At 41.2% G+C, this 25,838-nt stretch overlaps 1 protein-coding gene across 1 annotated transcript; it reads right to left on the bottom strand.

The window, feature by feature from the left end:
- Positions 1 to 14,008: 14,008 nt before the first annotated feature.
- On the bottom strand, positions 14,009 to 20,198 carry PLK2 (polo like kinase 2). Its single transcript, XM_075740028.1, has 14 exons — positions 19,890 to 20,198; positions 19,261 to 19,368; positions 18,983 to 19,099; positions 18,659 to 18,788; positions 18,295 to 18,382; positions 17,793 to 17,888; positions 17,363 to 17,561; positions 17,121 to 17,268; positions 16,599 to 16,696; positions 15,843 to 15,966; positions 15,335 to 15,575; positions 15,106 to 15,235; positions 14,907 to 15,017; positions 14,009 to 14,788 (listed from the first exon to the last, which is right to left on the bottom strand). Exons 1-14 carry the CDS (start codon positions 20,103 to 20,105, stop codon positions 14,597 to 14,599), a joined length of 1,998 nt encoding a protein of 665 aa, XP_075596143.1. The 5' UTR covers positions 20,106 to 20,198; the 3' UTR covers positions 14,009 to 14,596.
- Positions 20,199 to 25,838: the final 5,640 nt, after the last annotated feature.

Genomic DNA, 25,838 nt, shown 5'->3' with positions numbered 1-25,838 from the left:
ACAGAAGTCTCATCCATCCTAAATTTTTCTAAGATTCTGTTCATACATTCTTCAGATCTGCATGTGTGACACAGGCTTATGGGCAGGCACATCAGAATCTTTTCCCTGAAACAGGGTATTTCCTAGAATAAAGTTTGCTTTTTACCATAGAGGAAAGGAAAGGGCAAAGAAGGACAAAGAAGGGCAAAGGGAAAAAGGACTTTGCACTTTCAAAATTGCAGGTAGCTTTCAAAGAATCTGAGAAATACATTCATTTCTGACTGGGCAACAGGAGAAAGACATCTGTTGTATAGAAATAAATAAAACTAGTATATTGTTCTGCCACCTTACACTTCACCAATGTATTTACAGAGACTAGAAAAGCACCTGATCATTCATGATATTCTTTTCTTAATGGAACCTGGCACAGTGCAGAAAAGTTTTACTTTCTCACCCATGAATCTAAGACAGATTTGCATTTGAACATCAGAAAGATAACATTAATGTCTAACATTATATTGAAAGTACTTCAAGCACTGAAAAAGCTCATGTTAAGAAACTTGCTTACCAGTATCACTTAAAGAAAGGTTTGATAGTGCCATGTGAACCATGACTTATAGTTCTTATACTATGCCAGTATCCCAGAAGGACATTGCAGAACAGTAGGTAATTTTAACAGGTCTGATGCAGCCAATGTGTTTATGTGTGAACGCAAAGGAAAATTCTGAAGAGCTTGAATGTAAGAAAATATCAGATAAAGAACAGCTGATGAGTGATCTAAAGGCAAAGTCCCATAAAACTGTTGAGATGTGAGCCAGTGATGTTTACTGAATTCCTACTGAAATCCTCTTGGTACTTTCAAACCTGTATGAGAATTTATCTTCCTTTTCCAGCTATACAGACTTTTATCAGACCTCAATTCTAAAAACACCTCTTTACATATCTAATATCATATATATTGCCTATGCTGGGAAAAAAAATTGAGTACTCCTATGATTACCTTCCTATCTGGAAAAACAAAAAAAAAAAAAAAAAAAAAAAAAAAAAAAAAAAATCTATGGTTGCTTTTATGCCTAACGAGAATATTTAAGAATCTATTCCCAGTGGGAGAAACTTTCTCTGGTTAGCCAACTGTGAGTTAATACGCTGTATGTACAAGTGTTCAGCAAGAAATTCTTCCCATGTCCTCAGAGTACCTGCACAGCAGGGCAAAGATCTCAGAGAATTGCCACAAGAGGGCTGGGAAGCAAGGCTGTGAGGCATGGCACACATGGCATGCCTCCCTGTCCTCACGAGGGGATCAGTAAGCCCTGTGTTCCTTTTCAGCCTGTTCCTGAAATCTGCTGAATATACACCACAATCTTATTAACTAGGTTTAAAATGCCTCATCTTTCTTCTTCACTATTATACTACCGCAGCTTGGTTCCTCATGCAAATTGGGTCCATCACTGAGGAGCACACTCTAAACTTCAATTTAATCTGAGAATTAACAACTTGGCTATCCATGTGTAGGAAGCGTGCTCTGGTCTGCAAAGTAGTCAACTAGGTTTTATTTAGATGATGCTATTTAAAATAAAATAAATAAAAAATCCAACAAACCAACCAAACAATTTGAAGGAAAAGTGAGGGGGCATTGTGCTTCCATAGTACACAGCCTTCTATTCAAGGCACCTCATTTATTCAGTAATAGTTCTTCAGTATTCCTCTAGATGAATGTCCCTAAATTGCCTATAAAGGATACAAAAAGGTCACAGGAATCATCACAATGTCCATCATGCAGGAAATGGTCGTGCAATCCCGATCAAAACTGACAAACCTCAAGGAGAGAAAGGTGCCAGAATTTAACTCTTCAGTTTTATATGGCGATAGGGTACCAAGGATTCCCCCATTTTTTTCCTTTCCAGATATAACCTAATTTTGTAGATTCACAAAAATAGAAGATGGATAGGACATTTTATTTTTGAGAATAGCATTAATTCTTGCTCTTTCATGAGGTAAACAAAGAATACATTACACTATATTTTCTGAAAGAGAATGAAAACTGAAAGAGAGAAAGTGGCTAAGTGGATTTCACTGTCATCAATTTCAATAAAAAATTAATTTGGAAAATACAGTAGAAGTGTAAACCACAAAAATAAAATGGGAAATATTTAACATGTAAAAGCTAATGAGTCTTCTAGCCGAGTAGTTACAGATAAGCAGAACAATGTGTTAGAAGAAGTGTTAAATTATCTGGTAGCATAATGACAACACTCTTAGATTTTCAAAAGAGAATATTGAATTTGAGTGTCTCAATTTTGTTTGCTTAATGAGGTTTCTTATAGGAAACCTGAAAATCATATCTTCCTTTTAACCTGGATGAAGATGAATTGCTTACATTCAAGAGATCTGAAATTCAGCTCTCAGTGGCATCACTTTTTCTGTAATTAATGAGATTTTAGTCATCTTATTATAATTTTATATTTTGCTGCACATAGTATTTATAAGTATTTATATTTAGCAGGGAAAGATGGTTTAACGTATGATCTGCACCAGCACTGATCCAGTTCTACTTCTAATACTAGCAAACCAGAGCAAAGAATAAAACTGTGTTATAGGCAAACAAATCCAGTGTTTTCTGAGGAAATTCAGCAAGGTCAGATGAAGGGGAAGCCAAAGGCATGCACAGTCACACTAGAGGTGTGTGATCTCTTTGTAGGCAAACTAAAAAAGACTAATGAATAAAACACCAAAGTAATAATCAGTTGAGATGGTAAGGAAAGCAGCTGATAAAGAAGCACAGAAAAGGTGGGATGCCAGCCATGGTTCTCAGGTCATACTATACAGTTAACAGGATGTCCTGTATTAAATGACTAGGTCTACCTTAGTATATTTAAAAAACAAACAAACAAAACCCAACAAACCCAAAACAAACAAAAAACCAAACCACATATTTCACATATTTTTGCAGTAACTGGCTAGTTTTCCCAGTGTTTAGTATCTCACATTTCCCTAAATAATGCAGAGCAGACAGATCCAGAGTTAACCATATTTCCCATACAATAAATCCAAAGAGTCAGACTTGCTGTGTATGTACAGTAGCGTGTTTATTCATACGGACTCACGCTTGAATGCTTGTAAATGTTTAGCAGCTCTGATATAAAAAGCCAATTTCTCTCTATCATTAAACCAGCTTTCTTAAATCATCTTAATAAGATAACATTCCTTCAGCAGAAAAAGGAAATGGAGCCATGTTCAGATAAATTAATTTCCATCTAACTTGTGCTTTGGCATTGGGAAGAGCAAAATATCCCAGGAGGCTTTGAAGAGAGAGTCAGGAGACCTAGCACAGGAACCAGCACAGAAAGGAAACAGGACTTATCTGGAAGTTGCACCTGAACTTATATTATCAGACAAAACTTCTTACCAGGAATTTTGGACAACTATTTTTTGTGTGAGTTTGGAAGCCCTCCATGTCAGCTTTTCATGCTGGGGAAAAAACCCCCAAAACACCAACAAAAACCCCAAACACCAACAAACAAACAAACAGCCCAAAAATTGGGAGGGCTAGTAAAAGCTAGGAGCATTCATGAAACACACCAAGTACATGCAGCTATCACCACTTTCCATAGCTCAGAAAAGGCAAGTGTCATGCCTCACAGGAGATGGCAAGTTTTGGAGTAGTTCTCCCAAGGAATACAGTTCATGCTCAGAAACCAGATTTTCACAAGCCAGCCTTTGAATCTTTGTTTCAGAGCTCACCCACTGCATATTCAAGCCATGCTACTGACAAGGGAGTCGGGGAGAGCACATTCTTTGAAGTGTGCTCCTAGGTGGTATGCGTGAACATAAATTCACACTTCAGAGGACATGTTTAGAATTACCCATTTGTTGCAAATTTAAACACTGCATGAAAACACTTCAGATCCAGAACTGAAGATTTCAGAGTTAGTGGCAGTCAGTATGTTTACAGAGATGGGCACAGTAGGTGTTATCCCCACTGCCCATTCCAAGCAGCCTGAGTGTAAGCCAGCTCCCTCCACAAGCCATATAGCTACACCATACCCAAGCCATCCTTTTTCAGGATGTATTTGGGATGACAGCTATGAGGACCAGAGAAGCCTTCTTCTAACCAGCTTGGAGCAAACAGGAGCACGAGCTCAGGCCTGTCTGCTTCTGCCTGTGGAGACATTTTCTCAAAAGTCATGTCTCTTGACTTGATCGTGCTTTTTATTTAGGTTAATGGTTCACCAATCTTAGTGGTGTCAGATCAGACCATATCACCACTTTGCTGTGTCTGGTTACCCAGGGTGTGACCCAACACCCTATGTCCCCTACTTCACCAATGCCAGCAGTCTCTGTATCTTGGTCCAACAGCCATATCTGTGTTTTCTCCGTATCATGCCCTCTGCACAGAGTGCCTGTCCCGAGTTGTTCTGCAAGTTCACTGTCCCAGATCCTCTTAAGTCCATCCCCCAGACACACTCCTTTCACAATACCTTAAAAACATTAGCCAAATAGAACATACACCCTAATTAGAATAAAACAACAAACAATCAAACCCCCTTAACTGCATTATAGCAAGCACCATCCCTTGCCAATTGACCACATAATCTTATTGCTGTTCCTCCTGTCGTTCCTCACTGCCTTATTACTCAACAATTATTCTACATCTATAATTAGTTCACACTGCTGCAACAGGAGATACTAACTCAGCTCTTTGGGCCTGTCTGAACATTTCCTGAAATCAGAAGGGTTTTGCTGAGGACAGCAGCCACTGGTAGCAACTGCTTTGCAAGTCCCTCAGGAGAAGGGATCTTGTATCCTTTCTCTTCAGAAAGATGCTTAGCCACCCCTAGAAATCATCAGCACTAATCACATTACAAAAGATCTGCTATCTCAGGCCCTTACTTAATGAGAGCACTGGCAACAAATACAGCTTCTCTTTGTCAGGGCAGTTCTCCTAATATCAGTGGAACTGCTAATGTGACCTAGGTGAGCATGATTTACCCATAATAAGAATATTACCTAAGGCAACAAGGAATGTCTATTCCTTTTAAATTGGGTAATGATTTTACATTCCTTCACTTTTGGGAAGCATTCATCACAGACAGAGAAAGAGATTCCTTCTTAAAATAAGACCAGTAAGTCAAATTCAGCCAAAATTATAAAACTTCTTTGCATTTCTTTATTGCTCTATTTAGAAAAGAAGTCAAATCTGTGCTGCAATTTGCTGTGTGGTACCTGAAATACTCCAAAGTTTCCTCTAAATTTAACTTAAAACTGTGTTATGGATTTACTCACCCCTAGATAATACTAGATAGAGTCATTCTCTGTGCTCACTATAATCTTTGTAAACATTCTTGAAAGCATGAGATTTAAAGAATTTAGAGTTTTATGGTTGTTTTACATCATTTCACTAGTAGAAAACATTGGATAACTGATCCCTTCTCTCTAGCAAACTCAGAAAGCCTTTTATAAGCATTATTGAAATTAAAAATATGAAAATGGTCTTTCTCTAGGCTATCAGAGAGAGAATTAATTTAATGAAATTTCTAAAAGTCTTTGAAATGGTAGATAATACACTGATTACATTTTCCTCTAGTTTAGCAGAGTCCAAATTGGTTAAAAAACAGCAGTTACATTCCTCTTCTGTTGAACATAATTACAATAGCAAGGTCCAATATTCAACCTTAGGAAATGGTAGAGCAAATGTTATTATTACAACATAAACTGGTCACATAATTACAGTATTACCCTTTGTTTTTCCAACACTCTGGTTTCAATAAGTCCACAGCATACATCCACCACTTGTGGAAAGAATCAGGGTTAAGTAGAAAATGCCATGTCTGTCTATAGAATCCTTTCATGGGTTTGGTTCATTGTTTTTTTTGGTTTTGGTTTTTTTTCTTCCTTCAAAAGCAAGGTCTTCACTAGTTGCAAGTTCCTCAGCCTCCAAGTTCCTTCTTTGAGACCCCAGGACCTGATTACGAGAAACACCGAGCAAGAGGAGGAGTAACTGATACCAGTATGAGCTCTGAATATTTGAGAAACACTGGAGAAAGCGATCTCAAACTGATAAAGAAATTCCCTCTGAGCTCTGTTTTAGTTTTGCAAAATGGATGTACTAGTGCTCCTTATCTGATAGGCTTGTCCCACATAGAAGTGTGTTAGTATCCAGGAAGAATTTGTGAAGTGGGAAGCCCTGCAGAATAGCTCCTAAGTACTAAACAGATTCCCAAGAGGACCTTCAGAACTCCAGCTATGAGTTGGGTGCATATGACATTCAAGAAGAACGAGGCTGTGAGTCACAGAGACAATGATGCTACAGAACCTCATTTTGGGCAAGGCCCCTGTTTCATGTTGCTGAGTTGTTTCTCTTTTCAGGTAACTGTATTTCCAATTTCCACATGCCTGCCTGAAATCTCATAAACTGTCCTTCTGCTTGTCTGTTCCAAATTTTTCAGATTATCTGAGCTCTGTATGCTAAATTCGTGATACCTGGATACACAGGAACCATTAGGGTTCCTGCTGTGTAGTATATTTGCTGCTGCTGTTACTTAGGTTAGCTAATATGTGGGGTTTTCCCCCTACTTCTCCAGGTAAACAAATGCAAAGTTAGCCAGTAACTAGTAAAACCAGGAGACAGGAGGCTTAATGTTTTCTTCTTCATTTTACTTTTCTCATTGAAGGATGGACAGTTACAATGACTTTCTACATCTGAAACTATCTGAAAAGCGAAACCTGAGGCAAAAGAAGCAATCTATTAAGAAGACACTAATTTCATTTATTATGGATAAATTGGAGAATATAAGTTATTTAATTAGTCATTTATGCAAATGATGGGCAATCAAATGAAAGTAGCCAACAACCATAAAGTCTGAAAATAAACCATGGTAAAATACTTAGAGATGGGAAACTCTTTCCATCGCAAGTAGCAGTACAGAACAGGTACAGCATGCAGATGTCACATATCTCCGTTGCTGCTGAAAGCTTACACTCAGAAAATCAGTGGTTGGTTCTAAAAAGGCCACCCATATCTCGCAGACCTCAGACAACAACCACCATATTCCATACAGTCCCTGACCAGCCAGGAGCCTACTTTCATGGAATCAGGGTGTTTTAGTTACCATGCCTGTTGTTTAGTCATTAGCCTTCTTCCCTCTGAAGACTTCCAGCAAGGATACCAATTAGTGCAAATGGCTTGTAATTAGCAGTGATGTTTTTTGTAATGTGGCTACCTTCTCAGTATGAACAGGAATGAGCCACCAACTCATTTCACATGGTCCATAGGCAACCATCAGGAGGTAAAGATTTGCAAGGCCCATGTGAGAACGAAAACAGTGACTCAGAGGAGTAATGCATTGTCTTGCAATACTGGTTGCTGGTGCTAGCTCCTCTAATCTAACTGGATTATTGTTAATCCTTTGTTTTACTGAGAATGTGAAAATTTTCTAAATGCCTACTTCACTTTTAATTTCCTCAGAGATGCATATTGTGTGTAATAAGGGTGCTGCCTCCTGACGTGCCATCTTCTCCATTATGTGGAGGAAAATTCACTCTCCCTGTGTGCCTCCTGCTTTCGCCTGTCCTGCTCTGCTTCTGTCTCCTCCTGCCGACATGCTGCCTGTGTCTACTGCCTTCACTTTCCCACTGCTAATCCTCTGCCTTACCCACTTCAGCAGTGCTCTCTCAGCTCTCATGGCAGAAGATGTGGAAAGGCTACTAATAAGTGAGTTAAGTATCTTCCTTCTGTTCTGAGCTCCATTTAATGTGGAAAGGCCCTAATTTTTCTGTGATTTTTAACTTCTCCCCTTGACTTGTTACCTTCTTGTTTCTTGATGCCTGTTGCTGCCTTTTTTTCTGGTCGCAACACTTTCTTCCCTCCACATTTCACCCCTGGTCTGTGCCCACTTTTATCACCAGTGCAGCGTGCTGCCTGTCTTCTCTGTCATCTCCTGTCCCCTCAGAGTACAGTCTCTAACAGATTGCTTTGACAGCAACTCGTGACACTTGACCTTGCTCCCCTGCTCTAAACACACAAGCTCCCACTTAACTACTTCTTCTTACCTTTTTAATGACTGATAATGGATTAATTCCTCCATGGCTTTTCACTATTGTTTTCTCCTCCAAAGACCACTCTCTTCTTCCCCTCCCCAACCCCGCTATGACCCTCTTCTGTGTGGCAAAGATGGCTGAAAGCCTCCTCTGCCTGGGCCTGCCCCAGGCCTTCCCCGGACTTCAGCCTGCAGCAATCTTGTCCCCAGCACCTCCAGGCCTGCCATGAGGCCTGCCTCGAGCCAGCCTGCCACAGCCCATCACACACCTCATCTAGCTCTCTCCTTCCTCCCTGCCTCCACTTCCTTCTCAACATGTTTGCTCTGGGAGAGTTCAAAATGGGTGGCTGTGCCTCCCAAGATCTCCCCTCCACTGGCTCTCCCTCATATTTCCTTTCCAGGGCTCCATCCCCTGACTCACGGCTCCCCAGCACCTTCCCTTCCTCCCAGTGTTATGAGCTCTCTCACTTTTTCCAGAGCCCCTCTATAAACCCACATGTTCCCACATACCCTCTATAAACCCACATGTTCCCACATACCCTCTTGTGCCATGACTCACCCTCCCAAGCTAACCTCTAATTATTTATAATTAACAAGAAGAAGGAACTGACATGATGTAGAGGTGATCAGATGTGAGGATGAGAAGCTCAGTGTAAATGCTTAGAGAGACAGAAAAAACATCATATACTACTGAATAATCCTACAATCACTCTGTGTACATTTCCCTTTCCATAACCCCTGCCTGACACTATCATGCCCTGTGTCCTGTTACGAGATATCTAAACTGGATTTTAAGCAGAGATCATCCACTTTCATTTCCACAGGTGTTCAGCACTAACAGAGGCTGGAGCGTCTGAAAATCAGGCCAGCTTTTATAATTTTCTGTGTAAAACATCATACACAACTGTTGCAGCCTGTGCTAATATATAATAAAAGCCATTTAAATTAGCATGAGCCTGTCTCAGCTGCCTTGGATTCCATGTACTAAAAAGCCCAGCCTTTCCGGTTCTATCCACTTATTGTACCTCTCATGCATTTTTTTACTGCTGCTATCTATGATTTAATGTGAAGGCAGGCATGAGAAGCTGGCCTTGAGGATGATAAGCAAATTGCCTTTTTTTTTTTTTTTTAGAAGATTAAACTTGCTTTGATGGCATAACCTTGGTTTCTTTCTTCCTCTCTCATTGACTATCCTCTGCTGCCACAGCCTATTTTATAATGCACTATACTTCCGCCTTCTCCTCCCATCAGAACCAGTAGTCTTCATCCACCCACTACAAAAACCTTGTCTTTTTCTCTTCTCCAGTGAATGCCAATCCAAACCCAGAAACTTCTGAACTTGTCAACATCTTTATCTATAATAAGGAAAAAAGCCTTATCATCATAAGTTATAAATTACAGAGGCTAATTTTTAAGAACAGAAAGTTTCATATGTGTAGAATTTTCATGAATTGTCATAGTTTACCTATCAATTTGATTCTAACGCTTGTGTCTGTGAAATCAGTGTTTGAAGCATAAGCGGGATCAGGTGAGGTCTTCCTGAGTCTGCAGTAAGATTGAAAAGGTGACCTCAAAGCTTCTTTTATTCATCTTGTTAACAGTGTTGATGTGGTGGTCATTTGATGTGAAATACTGTGAACTGAGTCTTTCAGAAGAATCATTCACAGGAATGATGTCCAAGATGACCAGGTTCTAAATGAGTTATTTGAGTTACTGTAGCACTTTGGGGTCATCTTTGTCTGGGAAGACCTAGCTGTGTGATAGGTTATCAACCCCAGAGATCTTAAATCCAGGTAAATAATTGAAATGAGCTGGTGTTTATTCCCCAGGGTAGGATCTTGAGAAAAAAAGAACAGAATATCAGAGGGAGGGTAAAAATGAGATCTCAGGAAGGCAAAAAGGATTAGCTGACACCTCTAGTAATAATAGTAGTAAAGCACTAAATATGCTGTGGCACAAGTATCTAACTTTTTAATTATTATTATTATTTTAAAGGAAGTAATTGAATTAAAAAGAATTTTAATTTGAACTGTTTATCCATTCAATATCCATGGCCAGAATATGAGTATTTCTCTGGACTAATTTTAACAGGTCAATAGATCAGGATTGTTCTCTGGTGAGAAGACTACAGAGGTTATGCTGAAGTCAATGGGAAGGCTTGGTGAGGAGGAAGGGAGCACCATGTGTGTTGGGGGGTCTGGGCTGACCCATTCACTCACTCATGAAGCACTCATGTTCCACCCTCTCCTTTATCTGACTTTTGAAATTGTCGATGGAAAATAAGCAGTCATTTTCATGATCATTCAAGTAAGGGAGACAGAACATGAAGTAATCTTCATTTCTGGCCTGCCACCAAAGAAAGCGGCACTACACTCTGGCAAAGTGCTGGGCAGTTCATTCAGTTCTTCCACTCAGAATCCTTCATGGAGGCAATTGTAAAGCACCTTATTGCTTTTTAACTTCTGAAGAAAAAGCGTTTAGTAACTTGTTACCTCAGTCAGTTTGGTACCAATAATGCTTCTGTGTAAGGTACTGTTGATTTCATTAACTCTTTTATGTTCCCATCATGACAGTTTAAGGTGTTTCTTCAAATAGTAAGTAGAAAAGAACATTAAATGGCCCGTCAACATAATACTTTACTCCAGATCACATCTACTTGATACAGACAATGTAAAATATTTTTCCCCCCATGACTTCATGGTAGAGAAAAAAAAGACAGCAATGGTCTCAAACTTAGCCTAGATCTATGCCAGTATGACTGAATCTTTCAAATAAATTTTGTTTCCATACTGAAGCTAATTTACACAGATAAATCCCAGAGGCTAAATCTCTACATTCTGTTAATAAGGCATAAAAAGTATAAAAACAGAACAAAAGAAAAAAACTATGGCCTATGCCATGAATGATTCTGGTTGATTGCTTAGGTACACATCTAGTTGGGGGTTCATAATCACCTAGAAGAACCTATAATTTTATTTTTTTTTAAATTCACACTTACATTTAGAATCCATCTAATCAGGCAAGAAATTTGCAGATATTGATGGGCAGCTGAAGAATCATTCTCCAATATGACTATTTTCAGAAGTAATGAAATAGCCTTAAAGTGACTGAATCTTTTTCTAGTTTCCTAAGTAACCTGGACAATTCCGAAAGTTTGTTCAATATTGCAGAGCAGCATACAACTCATGCTCTCTTTTTTCTTTTTTTTCTTTCTCAAATACAGTATATCAAGTGATTTAACAAAATGGAATAATTTCAGAACATCTTAAATGGATTACAGAATGCCCTAGAACACTTGAGTGACTACTGGCATCACTGGGTAATACATTACATTAACATTGAAGCATGACCTATTTGAATTGTTTCCTTGACTTGTTTGTTACTGGCAGGTTAGCGCACTGGGCTGTACAAATACATATTTACATTTGCAAAAACATATTTTAAGATTTGATAAATATGTTTTGATAAAAGTACAAGAGGTTTTTTTCTTGGCAATGTTCTTTCCTGTGTCCACCACTCACGCCTGAGAAACTTATGTGCCAACTTTCACCTAATCCTTTAATCCCCGCATTTTCATTCAAGTACATATGCTCCTAAGCTAAACTCTTATGCTGTGTTTGTTCTTGTTTTCAACAGAAAAGATGAGGATTACTGCCTGACAAGCATAAAATCCAGACCATATACCTTTCTTTCAAAAGAAGGTAAGAAAGACATTTGTTATATAGATGAGTGGACAAGTACTTTTCTAATATTAATCTTCCCATATGCAGAATTACAACAGGGATGTTACGTGATTGGGTAAAGGAGGTCAATTAGTGCACTACAGTCTCTTATTTAAGACAGGATCCACCCTGGGAAAGAATTTCAGAACCTTTGTTCCAGATGCAAGTTCTAATATTAAAAATTTTAAAGCAGCTTTTTCTCCCTGGGCTGAGGGACTAGGGCAAAGGTAGTGTACTTTGAAATGGTATTTCTCCTTACCCTGATCTAAACACCTCTCTTATTTTGCAATATGAAAATAAAAAGTGAGGTAAGGACACAGAGCATGAACCATAAAGATACACAAGGATTTAGAAAGTGCCAAGCATCCTGGTACCACATGTACACATTGCATACAAATAACTGATTCACTTACTTAATTGTATTTGAGGGAAGTGCATTACACCTGTCCACAACCAACTAGTATCCCACAATAGGATTTGGGACCTTTACATCCACTTTTAAACATCCTACACTTGAAGTCAGTTTCTTTGCTTACACCAGCCTGAATTTCAGCCATAGAAAGATGATTTGGATACTGAAAGAAATTATAGCACCTTAAGCAGAGGTTCGTATTTTCTCTGGCACATAGACAGTCAAAGAAAGAAATGGTTTTCCATTTGAAGAAGTTTAGTGCTATAGGTCACATAATTTTTGTGTTTCAAATGCACACAAACTGTATGCTTACTCGTGTCATAAACAAAAAGTGAGATCTTACTTTGTAAGAGAAAAGGGCTCAACAGTGGCTGTATCTGTGCAGCAGAATTAAGTCATGGCCTCCCAGGAATAAAATCAATCATTACCCCTTGAAGAAAGTAGACAGCTGGGAAGCTGAATTCTGTTCACTACAGCAAGTATATATTTAACTTCACTGAACTGCCTAGAGTTACATTAATGAATCCATCTGAAGAACTCAATTAGGTCTTCCTGTCTAGACTTGAGAAGTAAATAAATATTACCTAATGCATGGTATTCAATACAAGGAAAACAATCACACTTATACACACTTGCTGCAAGATCAAGCAAGCCAGTGATACCTCCTCTACTCACTATTTTGGGTTGACATCTATACTTTGTTTAGTCTGCACTTCATTACATTGACTGCCTGCTCCTTGCATTCAGCTGCTTTGATTGAAACACTGATGGCAACTGAGGTCTGTCTTTCAGAACAGACCTCATTCAGTTATATGAAGATTAATCCAAACAAGTGATCGAACGACGGCTTGCTGCTCCATCAGAACAGTTGCTTAAAGACTGCTATGTGTTTATTTATATAGGTCCACATGCTATGTAATATCTAGAGAGAAATAAGCCCAGCCCACAAGTAGCCATTCCCTCCCTGCACTGAGTCATGAGTTCTCAATAATCCCATGTATTTGCAAAATTTAACTGACAAATGGCATTGCCTTCAGTTTAGGGAAACAATTGCTCCAGGAAATGTACTCTCATTAGCAGTGGGATTGCGTTAAGCAGCAGGCCATCCCTATGCTGTCCTCAGCCTTTTTGAGCTACTTTACAGAGAACTTACAGCATACCATAAATGGTATTTGGTCTTAATAACACTCGTGGTGGTCTAATGTTATCAACTCAGTAGAGTAACCCCAAAGTTGATACTAAGTCAGCCTTTAATCTTCTCAGTGTTTTGATTTTACTTGACTGGGGTTACCATTTAACCAAGGGCAGAAAGACACACACAGTAAAGCACAATAGAGGGGCAGTGATATGTATGGACAATTCATTCTACCATTGAGGTATGAGGATACTTCAGTCCCTTCGTGAATAAAAGCAATGCTTCCACAGTGAGTAAGAGGAAGAAGCTTATACAGCTTGTTATCATAGCTACTGTCCACTGAGTATCATCCAGAAGGAAGGAGCTCTTTTCAGTGTAAGACAGTGGGGGGGGGGGAATCAATTCTGGGATGTAGTATCTTGAAAAAGATCCATATTTTTGTTTTTAGGCCCTAGGACAATAATGAAGTGTCAAGGCCTACATCATTACTCTGCAAGCTCCATCAGTAGTTGCTGTAGGGTTGCTGCTATAATTAGCAGCAGCATATTGGTGCTTGTGACTACAAGTGTGCATAGACATGGACAAACTGCTTAGTGTTAGAGCTTATCATTCATATCCTGACCTGTAGCAGACTTTTAAAATGCCATAAGGAAAGAAGACCTGCAAGATTTTTGGTAACATGCTTTGCATTAAGTTGTACTGTAAAAATAGTGGAGAATGATGCTTCAGATTTCCATTCTCTTTATTGCCAACAGATTTATATTTAAAACGCCAGGTCCAAAAAAAATGTTGTGTAATAAATACTTCACTTTAGGCTGTAATAAATAAAAAAAATTATTAACAAGGAATGCACTTTGCCAGCCACAAGTGTGGGTATTTCTCAAAAATAAGGGGGGTGGGGGGGAAGTATGGCCACAGTTCACAGTTAAGCAGCCAGAAGTTGCTTATTACAGCTCTTCCACAGCAATGGAGCTCTCCCTTCCCTCCCTTTCCAGATGCGTATTCACAGTTTAACTCCATCAGAAATGCTCTCTTACAGAGTAGTCACACTCTGCTCAGAGTCCAAGTCAAAAATATCTTTAACACACACACATGAAGCAAAGAAAACAACGGTCCGAAGAACTCCTTGTCACACCATTTTAGTCCAACAGTAGGTTTAGGCTTCTGTCTAATAGATGTGTGCCCAGCACACTAGGACAGTCAAGTTTTCGTACCACCACACATCCATCATCAACATACTAGTTGCTCTACCATCTCCACTGTAGATTTCACAGTGAACAAGAGGGTCCGTTTGGTTTAACGGTCAGTCCTTTCAGTTACATCGCTGCAGCAGCATGTTTAGAGCATATTCCATTCTGTGTTTTAGTTCCAATGAGCATCCAGAAACCAGAAGAGTTGTCAGACGAAACGTTGTGGATATCCTCTCTTCATTGATGTAGGTAAGGAGATACTCCTCACTCTGATTGCAAATGATGATTTTCGTGTGATCGTGATAGAAGTTCACCTGTAAAAGAGAAGCAAGTTCCTGTTTGTATACTTTCTCCTCTCAGTTTCTGGCACTTATTTAGTTTTACTGCAATAAATTTTAGAAACATTTTCTCCAGCAATGCTACCAAACTTACTTGAAACGTGCCATCATTGAAGAGCATCATTAATGCTTTATCAGATTTAAGCCACTGTAAGAGGTAAAGCCTGGGCCTGCGTACATCTGTTAGGCTGGGCAAATCTCCTCCCTAGGAAAGGGAGCAGACATTATGTTAAGCACTCAGTCCACATTTAGTGCATTGTTACAGCTCAAGATCCAGAAGGTGCTGAACTTACATCCATGAGGTTCTCTTCCATGTAGTGAGAGAAATACTTCAGTACAGTTACTTGGCTAATGAACTGTTCAGGAGCCTCTGTGGCTGAGAAGACAGAGCACTGGCCTAGCTCAGCATAGTAGTGGACTGTCCTGTAAGAGGGAAAAGATAATAAGGAGGTTAGAGATGAGATAAAAGCATTTCATGTTTAAACTGCCTCAGTGAGTTGTTGGTTTTGTAATCATTCTTACTTTTTGTCTGGCAGAAGGCTCATATGCGCCCCATTGTTGAAAAGGACACCAACGGTGTGATCCGACAGCTGGTACCCAAAGCCATACTTGTTAGAATAGTCCACCCATTTTGTAACCCACTGGAAGGATGCTGTCAGCTGTTCTTTGGGAATGCTGTCTGCTTCTGGCATGTTCTCCAGACATCCTCTTAATACCCTTGCGACTGTATCAGCAACGCTTCCCATGGTACTGTCTTCCAGGCCTGAAAGAGAAGGATTATTAGACTGACAAGAGCACACAAAGAACAGACTTTAGTTCTAAACCTTTCAGTTATCTACACTGTAATTTTAAGAAGTTCAGCCTTTGTGGCTTTCCAGTCTTAATTCTTCCAAAATATTTGCTATAAAATTTAGACCATCAAAAATAGGGGGTGGAGAGGAAAGCAGCTATTCATTTCAAGCTTCCGAGTCTGAGACAAAGAAAGTAGAAGTGGGATTTAGAATTAGCAATTACATTTTGCTGCACTTACATTCACTGCTACTGCTGCAGCTTCCCAAGGTTCCTCTGACTATCATCCGAATAGAGTCTCCAATCTGCTTTGTTTCTGGTAACGTTCCCGGCTTCGCTACTGTTGTGATAAGAGGCTGGATCTCCTAGACGAAATGTCAGACATGTAAACATTGTAACACAAGCCAAGGCTTATACACAAGTTTTGCACAGCTCTCCTGTCTCAATAAATATGAAGTTCTAGGAAAACTGGTATTAATGTTTCCAGCAAGTACAAAGAGGTGCTGTTAGACTGAGCTTAAAGAAGCATGTCAGGTCTTTACACTCTTTAGATCTTCAATTTGCATCTTACATGCTATTAATCAGTCCTCTGCTCTCCTGCCCTAACAAGAGAACAGCTGTGTGCAGGTCTGAACACCAAATGGTAAGAGTTAGATCTCAGCAATTTATTCTTTCAGAAGTCCTAGTTAATCATGAACTGGAGCCCTGTATTTGGAATATTGGGAAAGAGCACCTGGCAGACAAGTTCCCACACTGACGACAATGCAGTCTAGGCAGATACTGTAATTACTCAAAAGCCAAAATTGATAGTCTCCCTACAAAGGCTACCATACCTTGGTGAAGCTTGGTTAAGCCCTCTTAAAGCAACTCTGCTAATCATTTAAGCTTGATTATGCTGTGTACAGCCCCAGCTCTGATATCCAAGTCAAATATAATTTAATTATAGGTACTCCACCCAACTGTGATTGGATTTGAATTGAACTGCACTTGCATTTACCTCATCTGTTCTGTGTTTGTGGGGCTGCTGTGTTATTGATGTCTTCTTCAAATCATGCCTGAGCTTGTAGATTTCTTCGTCTTCTTTAGCTAATCTGTCTGTAATACCAGAAAAAAAGTACTTAACACTGCATCTGGAAGTTGCTGTTCAATTACAGAAAGTCTAACAAGTTAGCCACAGAAAGCAGGTTGTCTCCCTGCTGTAGCTTCCTCTAAACATGCCATAGCCTCCCAGAACAGTGATGCCATTATACACAGATCACTAAAACTAAACTTTAGTAGACATTACAGACTAACAGATGGCCAATATAGATTGCCAGCATGCCATAATAAGCATTTACCTATGTAAGTTGGCCTAAGTTGTAGGCTACCATCTATACTTATTGATAAAGAGGTCAAAACAAATCCAGGGAAGCTCTGAGACATAAATACAAGTGCTCTATTGCTATCTCACAGCTGTACATTACTAGCATGACATTGATGGCATAGACACAAGTTTCAAGCATAGCTACAATCCACTTACTATGTGTGTCGAAGTATCGGGCTTTATCCTTTTTACCACCAAAGAGAGCAGCAGCTGCTTTTTTGAAGAAATTTTTAGCAGGACTTGACAAATGGAAATCAGGAACAGTGTGACAACAGCTAGCAGAAAGTCTATCAGGTGTAAACCCCTGTGGAAATGAGATTCAAAAAAATAATTTTTAGACTACAGAGTGCATTTTTATGGTGGATATTTTTTCAGCCAGAACACTAGGCAGTACAAACCTGTAAGAAAAAATCATGTCGAATTATTTCATCTAAACTGGGCCGATCTTCAGGATTTTTTGACAACATGCTAGCTATTAAGTGTTTCGCAGGTGCCAAGAGAGATGAAGGCAGGCTGTATCTTGCTTCCCTTATACATCTGTATGTTTCTTTAAGATTTGTGGTCTCAAACGGGGGTCTTCCCAACAGCATTGTATACCTGTTTAAAAACAAAGGAGAGGAAACCAATGATATTTATTTTTACACACCCACAATAGTTATCTACAACTACTGAAAAGGCTTTGTCTGCTAAAACAAAGGAGAATTTCTGCACTTGGGCTAGACATCTATAAAGGGTTGCAAACTGATGTAGTACTGCATCCCCTTTGAACTCTTAAAAGCCTAAGCCAGCGATAGAAATGTTTCATTTCAAAGGCAGTGAAGTACTTACATTACACAGCCTAAGGCCCAGATGTCAGATTCACAGCCGTGCCCTTGTTTGTTGAGGACTTCTGGAGAAAGGTAATTTGGTGTGCCACATATTGTTCTGCAAACCAAAGAGGCCACAGAGCCAGTTAGTATTTTGACAGAAAGAGGAAAGAAGCTATTTTTCATAGGGCAGGTTCTCCTCTCAAGTTTGGACAAGAACTTAGAGAGTCTTAAAGAAGAGCTATATGAACATTAATAATGCAGACATGTTTCATGGCATCTTCGTGATACACGAGCAGCAGACTACCATCTGCAGTTTTTGTCAGGCAGGTACCCTGCCTCTGACATTTCCTATTATTCAAACACCCAGAGGAAAGCAGAAGTCAAGGCATGGCAGCCTGTTTTCTGGAAGGTGAAATCTCTATCCCAAAAGCAATTAGCTTTTGCTGTGGAACAGGATTTCTCATCTCTAAATGAATTTGGTTTTATTTACTCCTAGACTTTGCATTTGTTGATGCTCCTACCTCCTCCGGTGCTCCAGTGGTTCCAGCCTAGCTGCCAAGCCAAAGTCACCCAGTTTCAGTTCCATGTTCTCATTAATGAAGAAGTTACCTGGCAGACAAAGAAATTCCAGTTAGTCCTTTTCTTGCAAGGTAGGAATGCATTTGCCACATGTGCTGAGTCATACTTTGTTCAAAGCCAGAAGCTAGCCAAGACTTTTTTTTAAGTAGGAATGCTTAATGTCATGCCTTAAGCACTCCAAGTTTCCACGGTAAAGCCAGACTGAGCTGATTCTATTAATTAGCTATCACCATACAAGTGTAAAGTGGTACAATGCTGACAGGGCTGGAGGAGTGCGTTTTGAAGTCAGTGAAGTACAGAACTTACCTAGTTTAAGATCTCTGTGCAAGATTTCCTGCTCATGAAGATACTTCAGCCCTGACACAATTTGCCTGAGGTAGTATCGTACTTCTGGTTCTGTCAATACCTTCCTTGCTTTTAAGATGTGAGCCATTGACTGCAGAGGAAAAACAAAGGAAGAAATGTCACTGAACATTCACACACAAGATTCACCTTAAGCAAAAGTAAATAAATGTATGGAGAAATGATAGCTAAAGAAGCCACAAAAAAATACCTTTTACACATCACACATTTAAATTAGTTGCAGACTCCAGGTAAGTAAATACAGGATTTCTCCCAGTTGATGCTCACCCTTCTACTGCAGTACTCCAGAAGAATGTAAATATTCTCTCTGTCTTCAAAGTAGTGGTAAAACTGCACAACATGTCTATGATTAAGCATTCGGTGCAGCTCAATCTCTTTATCAATCTGCAAAGACAAGGTGGGGGGAAGTTTTGTTAGCCTTGGATCCACAAGGTTGAGCAGACAGCTCTATCAGAACTATTTCAGGAAAAGGGCTGGGCAATCCAGCACACTAAGAGTTTGAGGAGGAAAAAAAAAAAAAAAAGTAGTAATTCGTGCACACACACCTTTTCCCTTTGATGAGGTTTTGCTACTCTGCTGTGAGGGATGATTTTTGCAGCATAAACTTTATTTGTTGTCAAATCTGTCATCTCATAACACTTGGCGAATCCACCCTAGAGAGACACACGAGAAAAAGCCAATTATATCAGGTATGAAAGAAGTCCCACACTTAGTCATTCACCAGCTCATGTATTAGTCAAGGAGCGCAACTTCCTTCGCACAAGACTATTTGGTAAAGCCAGGTCTTAGGTTCATCGCCTATCTGAAGGTTCGCGTTGCGGCTCCCTCCCGCCCCGCATGCAACGTCAAAGTCATTTTAGTAGGCTTGCCCGAACTGAAGCCACGGTTCCGCTTCTATTTCGGGGCAGAGATTAATCGGGGACAAGACGAGTGCTCGGACCCACTCCGTCTGGACTGGGGGAGCGCAGGGGCAAATCGGACTCCGGGCAGGTTGGGGGCCGGCGGTGCGGCGCACTCCTACATCGCCCGGAGGAAAGCAGCCCCGCAGAGGCAGCGCCCGCCGCACGCACCGCCCGGACAGGCGCTCCGCACCGCACTCCGCAGAGGAGGGCAGGCGGCCCAGGGCACAGCGGCCGCCGCCCCGGGAGGGCACAGGACCCGCAGCGGCCATTACCTTTCCCAGCACTTTGCCGCGGCAGTAGCGCTTCCCCGTCGTGGGGTCGGTTATAATCCGGGAGACCTCGGCGGCGGGGTGTGCGTGCTGGTGCTGCTGCTCCTCCACCTTCTTCCTCCGCGACTCGCCGCCGGCCGCCCTGCCCAGCGCAGCCTCGCAGCCCTTGGCGCCGCCGCCGCCGCCCGGCGGGTAGGCGATGGTCCGCAGCAGCTCCATCACCGCGCCTCGCCGATTCCGTCCGTACGTCCTGCCTGCCTGCCTGCCTGCCTGTCCGACCACTTTCCCCCGACCTGCCTTGCTCTCCCAACGCCGAACAGTGCCCCGGCTTGTCCCTTATATCGCGGGCGGCGGCTCCGCCCCGGCGCTGGGGGACGGCCCCCGTCGGAGCCCCGCTCCGCCCGCCCTCCTTGGCCCGGCCCCGGGGCGGCCCGAGGGGAGCTGAGATGGAACCGGGCAATCCTGCTCAGCCGTGTGGCGAAAAAGGGGCTGGAGCAGCTTCGTGGGCCGAGGAGTAAATCCTGCTGGAAGTCTGGGGCAGCCGGCCCGGGCGTCCCTGGTGTCGCCCTGCAAGGCGCTCCAGCTGTGCCCCCCGCCGCCCTTCAGGTGGGAGCTCGGCAAGGGGAACCTCAGCACAAGCTGTATCTTCCTGACTTGACTGTTGCTGCTTGTGAGGCGGCAGGAGTTTCAGATGGACGATTGGTGCTGTGGCCCTTATGAGCAGCCACCTACTAAGTGTCTATTGCTGCATATGAGAAAGGGGAGGAGTTTTTCCTCACCTTTTCCTAAGCAATTCAACCACAGCAGAGAGCCAGGGCCTGGTTTTTACCTCAGAATGAAACAGGCCCATGGTCTGGCTCAATGCAAGTTGTTGGTGTATGTGGCCCAGTAGCAAGGAGCTACCCTGTCCCTACTTTTGCTTGGGGAACCCATGCCTGGTGACACACCACAGAACTCTCTGAACAATCAGCTCTAAAAAATCTTATTTTCACAAGCAGAAAGATTTCCTTAAACATCCCAAATGCATATAAGCAAATTAATTTTGAAGGCCCTTATGGCCATGGTAGTCCAGGACCTCTGATGTAGATGTTTGAGTACAAACAATTGTTGAAGAATAAAATGTGTGTATAGGAGAAAAATCATGAAATGGGAAATAGTTTTGCATTTCTCCCATTCTGAAGATGCAAAAATGCTGAAGTTCATTACTTCCTTGGTTTGTTACACATTTCTGAAGTATTGTTAAGTAGGAATACTTTTGCCCAGTTTCATTGCTGATATAAAGTCTAGTTGATTTAATACAAATGACTCTCAGAGCATGTAGCTGTATAAATTTTGGTGCCAGTCCCTGAACATCTCTCATTTCAGATCTTAAAATAACAGCAAAATACGCTTATTTTACAGCGTCAACAGCAGTATGGATGTTTTATCAGACTACCCCCCCCCGCAAAAAAAAAAAAAACAAAACCAGAACTGCAGACTAATATTTAAGTTTCCCTACATAAGTATTGCATTATGAAGGTAGCAGTGCTCAAGTGTCAAATATATTGGATTACGTACACTCTAATTCTACCCAGCCACAGTTTTTTATTGGACATGCGCTCCTGCAAGCAGGTATATTACTTCCTACCTCACTCCGCAAAGTCTAGTCAAGTCATGTTTGTATTACTATGATTAACCATAGGGATAGAGGTAAAAACAAGAGAGAAAAATTGGGATACACAGACTGTACTCAGTTCTGTGCCCACTTGCCCCTTAGCCTTACAAGCATTGCCTTCCTGGGCAACTATTGTTTCCTCTCACGCAATTTAACTTTCTCCAAATTAGTATCCATTATTGCAAAATAAGTTACTTAATGTAAACGTGATTTCTCCATGATTTGTGTTCTGTCAGTAAGTTGCTTTGGTCTGCTGTGCTAAAAGGCGTATGGGGAATGGGGAAAACAGGCAGGATAGACGTACACGTCTTCCCTCCACTGGAAAGAAGTGGTACTACACGTGGTATTGTTACCATTTAAGAAATGGCAAATTTCAGAAAACCAGGCTTTGTTGGGTAAAGGTTTGGAGGAGATTGTTAAGCTTGACTTTAAAAGCACACAAGCACATGATTAAAGCTGAATATACAAAATGTTCTGCTAAGCAAGACTAGGACTATTTGTTCTCATATACTTTGCTGAAGCAAAATCTTTAAGCTCTGTTCCCCCCAAGTTACAGAAGGACATGAGGCTGCCGGGCTGCCCCATGCAGCCTGTTCAGTTACTGTAAGATTGCTTCTCCAACTTTGGCACAGGTAGCATTTATCTAACACTTAGGTCAAGGTGCCAAGTTTACCATACTGTTCATTGTTAGGTTTTACAAGGGAAAAGCTGTTGCAAGAATAAGAATTTTTGACAGCATTTGTAACCCCATCGACGAGTTGTTTTTCTGCCCTTTCTGCCTCTGAATTTGCTATGTCATTTTCCTCTTCTCCATTGTTTCCACTGTCTTGCAAGTTCTGCCCTGCATTCTAAGTCCAAAGACACACAGTTCATCAGGTAACTTTTGCTGTAGGTACTAATTTCAATACATGAGTGGTCGAGAGGCCTCTAAAAGCTTATGTGTTGGCACTTACATTTCTTAGCTTCTATGGAGAGCTACTGGATATTTTGCAATTAATATATTTCACTTTTTCCTTCTAAATCTGTTCTCCTGGATAAAATAACGTAAATGCAAAGGCTTGAAACTGACTTTCATATCTCGCAAGAGAAAAGCCATCCTAGCCAGCGCTCTGTAATCTCCTAATTTTTGTTTCAAGTTACATCAGCAGAGTGCTCAAGGTTACCTGCAGCCCACACAAGAAGCTCATTTGCAAGCTAAGAGAGCAGCAGGTCTGTAGCCAGATCAGTATGCAGCACTGCAGTTACCCTGCCAAGAAACAGGGCAAATGTAGCCCAAACTCAGTCTTCAGACATGCCTCCTCTCTCTGGCTCCAGGGGAAAAAAAAAAAAAAAAATCCCATATCCCTACAGCTTCATTTTGACACAAGTGTACAGCTTTGTCATAAAAGCCTGATTATTTAGGGTCTGGGAACCTGGGCATCCATAAATCCCTGGGTCAGATGAGGAATGGGAATTTGACAGAGTCATAAGTGACCTAATTACAGGCTTGTGGGAAGGCCTTGGCAGGAACCACTCATTCTTACCCTAGCATTGAGAAAAGAGGTGTTTGAAGACTTTTTCAGAATTTCTGAAGAATTTCCAGAAACGAGTGCATTAAATCCTGGATGCACAGTTCCCTGCATATTACAGAGCCTTGGCACCGTGTTCCTGGCCATGAATTTGCCAGGACACCAAAGTCCTTCTGTGAAATCAGTATCAATGCCATCTGCCAGGCCTCCAGACTGTCTCACAACTGAACTTCCTTCCTACGGTGCCACTAATACGCTTTTTCATCACCAGTATGCCAATCTGAGCCAATTCACTATGCTCCCACAGTGACGCACACTGATAGCCCCGCAGTCCGCACTGGGCTGAGGTGGCAGCCCACGCTGGTTTGACAGGCAGGGCCGTGGCTGGGCTCATTGCTGCTTTCTGCTGTCAAAACGCCTGCTCTCCTGCCTCAGGTTAGCTGTCCTCAGGACCACGTTTTCCATTTATCCAGTCATGGAGTGCCCTCAGCTGCTGAAATGGAGTTATGACAGTTTGTCTGAAAAATATTCTATTTAAAGTATATTCCACTTGAAGATGGGACAAACTAACGAGCCCCATGAATAATAGCATCACTGCAATAGGTATTAACATATATGGGTGACAAAAATTACACAGCTTATTTCTAGAAAATCACCCTATGCAAACTGTGTTATTAAAAATGTGACTTTTACAAAGTGTTTCACAATCCTTTGCAATTTGTTCGAGGAGGGAGTAGTTACATCTGGAGAAACTGCTAATCTTACTGTATTTTAGTGATTGACTAAGTCTCATTTCTCCTCCTGACTTCTTTCCTAGTTCACCTCCCTCATTTCATACTTCTAGTTTAACATTTTCTACCCCATCAGCTCCACACCAGCCTTTTGTCACCACCCATTATGGGCCTATACGTGCTCTGCTTCTGTGTTGCATGCTCTCTGTTCTCCAGCTCACTTGCTGTTGTGCTTCTGGTAAAGTACTCATTTCATAGCCTGTAGGGTATCATCTACCATAGGCAGCCTCACCAAATAAAGTATAAAACACATAAAAGCTGAACTAGATACAGAGCTAAACATTTGCTCTGATGCTGCCATGCAGTTTCAGTGTACCATTTCCCTTGCAGGATTTTATTGTCACAGATCATCCTCACACACAGATGTGATACCATTTGTCCTCCCTAACTCACTGCAGAGCTAATGCAAAGCACTTGTTTCTGCTATAATTCATGTATTTTCATTTCCTTTGTTTGAAGCTTGGCAAAGTTTCCAAAGACCTGTATTCTTTTGCAGTTTCATTTGAAGTGATCTACTAATTAAAAGGCAGGCAGAGTACCAAGAGCTTGAGGCAATCAAATGTTTTCCCAGAAAAGTCTCCAGAAAAGAGGGTGCTTAGGCCAGTGGTCATATAGGCTATGCTAGTTTTTGGTTCCTTCTGGTGTGGTGCCAAGGTCTGTTCCCACCTTGCTGGTTTGGCGCGAGTTCCCTGGGGCTGGCAGAAAGGCAGTGCTGCAGTTGCGGTGGTTGTAGGCTCCTGTATTAAGTTCCCAAAGACACAAAACTATTTCTGCTTCCTGGAGTTTAGTAAGTACCTGCATGATCAGGATGGACGGCTGGTTCTGAAAGGTGTTCCTCCAGTGCAAAGATTGAGTATGGGAAATAATATAATTCCAATCAATTGTCAGTGTCAAGTGAAAACAGTTTCAAAGAGACTCAGCTTTCTCTTATCCCTCACTACTCTCACACTCCTTCCCTGCGCTGCTTGGGTGAGTGTAATGTCTCACAGCTTGATTTCAGGCACTATTCCCTGCTCTCAGGAAGTGCAGTAACACCTTCCTACAGTGTCTACTTCAAAGAGTGAAGTCAAACCACAGGCTTGCACATTGTGGTATTTTTCTCATTATTTTTTTTTTCCCCATTATTTTTTTTTTCCCCAGCTTGACTTGTTTTTCTTGCACATCCCAGACCAAAACAAAGATTATACTAACCTCAGAGTTAACAGTACTGCAAAAGTAAAGCCTTTGCCTTTACCTCTAAATGTTGATCAAAATAGTTATTTTAAACTTTGCAAGGTTAATAGTTGACGGTATGTTTACACAGACAATACTATCAGACATCAATGAAATTCACTACAGCCTCTATTTGCCCCCCTTGCAATGCACTAGGGAGAACCAAGAGTGCCAACTCTATTACCCATCCACAAGAAACAGTTTAACCTAATGACCAGGAACACATGCAAATACTTCATGCAGTGTCCTGTAGGAATCACACCCACTTTGCCTCTGCCTGCAATGTGAACATTCCTAAGTGCTCACTTAGCCAAAGAGCATCTGTCCACAAGATATTTAGTGAGACAACCTGGCCACCCATTCTGCCAGCAGCAGCTTTTTCCAGATGCTGCTACTGCTTCTACTGAAGCACTGGTGATTTTCAGTATGCTGTTGAAGGTGCTTGGAACTTCATGAGACCAGGACTTAATATACCACATGCCCGTGACACAATGGTTATGTCCAGAATTAGCCTGCCTCCCATATAAGACAACTGCAAGGCCCATTATGCAACTGCATCAATCATGCCGAAGGAACAAAGATCTGTGTGATGTTAAAGCATCATGCCCAGTATTAGAGACACTTGGCTTCAAACCTAAGGAACAATCAGAGTAGTGTTTTGTTCCCTAAAAGAACTGTCTAGATTATTTTGCCTTTTTTTTAGCCCTTCTCAATGCCCAAATATCTTAAACTTAAAACCTCCTTGTTAAAGGAAATAATGCCAAAGAGTAGTCAAAATCCTCTAAAC

The sequence above is a fragment of the Balearica regulorum genome, chromosome Z (genome assembly GCF_011004875.1).
Source record: "Balearica regulorum gibbericeps isolate bBalReg1 chromosome Z, bBalReg1.pri, whole genome shotgun sequence".
Classification (NCBI taxonomy): domain Eukaryota; kingdom Metazoa; phylum Chordata; class Aves; order Gruiformes; family Gruidae; genus Balearica; species Balearica regulorum.
The sequence above is the reverse complement of the archived record's forward strand: the minus strand, read 5'-3'. Positions and strand labels throughout refer to the sequence as shown.

Excerpts from the sequence above, each read along its gene's own strand:
- PLK2 (XM_075740028.1), bottom strand. The coding sequence starts at position 20,105 with ATGGAGCTGCTGCGGACCATCGCCTACCCGCCGGGCGGCGGCGGCGGC. Across the intron at positions 18,383-18,658 it reads GCACAGAGATCTTAAACTAG|GTAACTTCTTCATTAATGAG; the intron begins GTAAGTTCTGTA and ends TTTGTCTGCCAG. Across the intron at positions 15,236-15,334 it reads AGCCTTCTGCCAGACAAAAA|GACAGTCCACTACTATGCTG; the intron begins GTAAGAATGATT and ends TCCCTCTTACAG.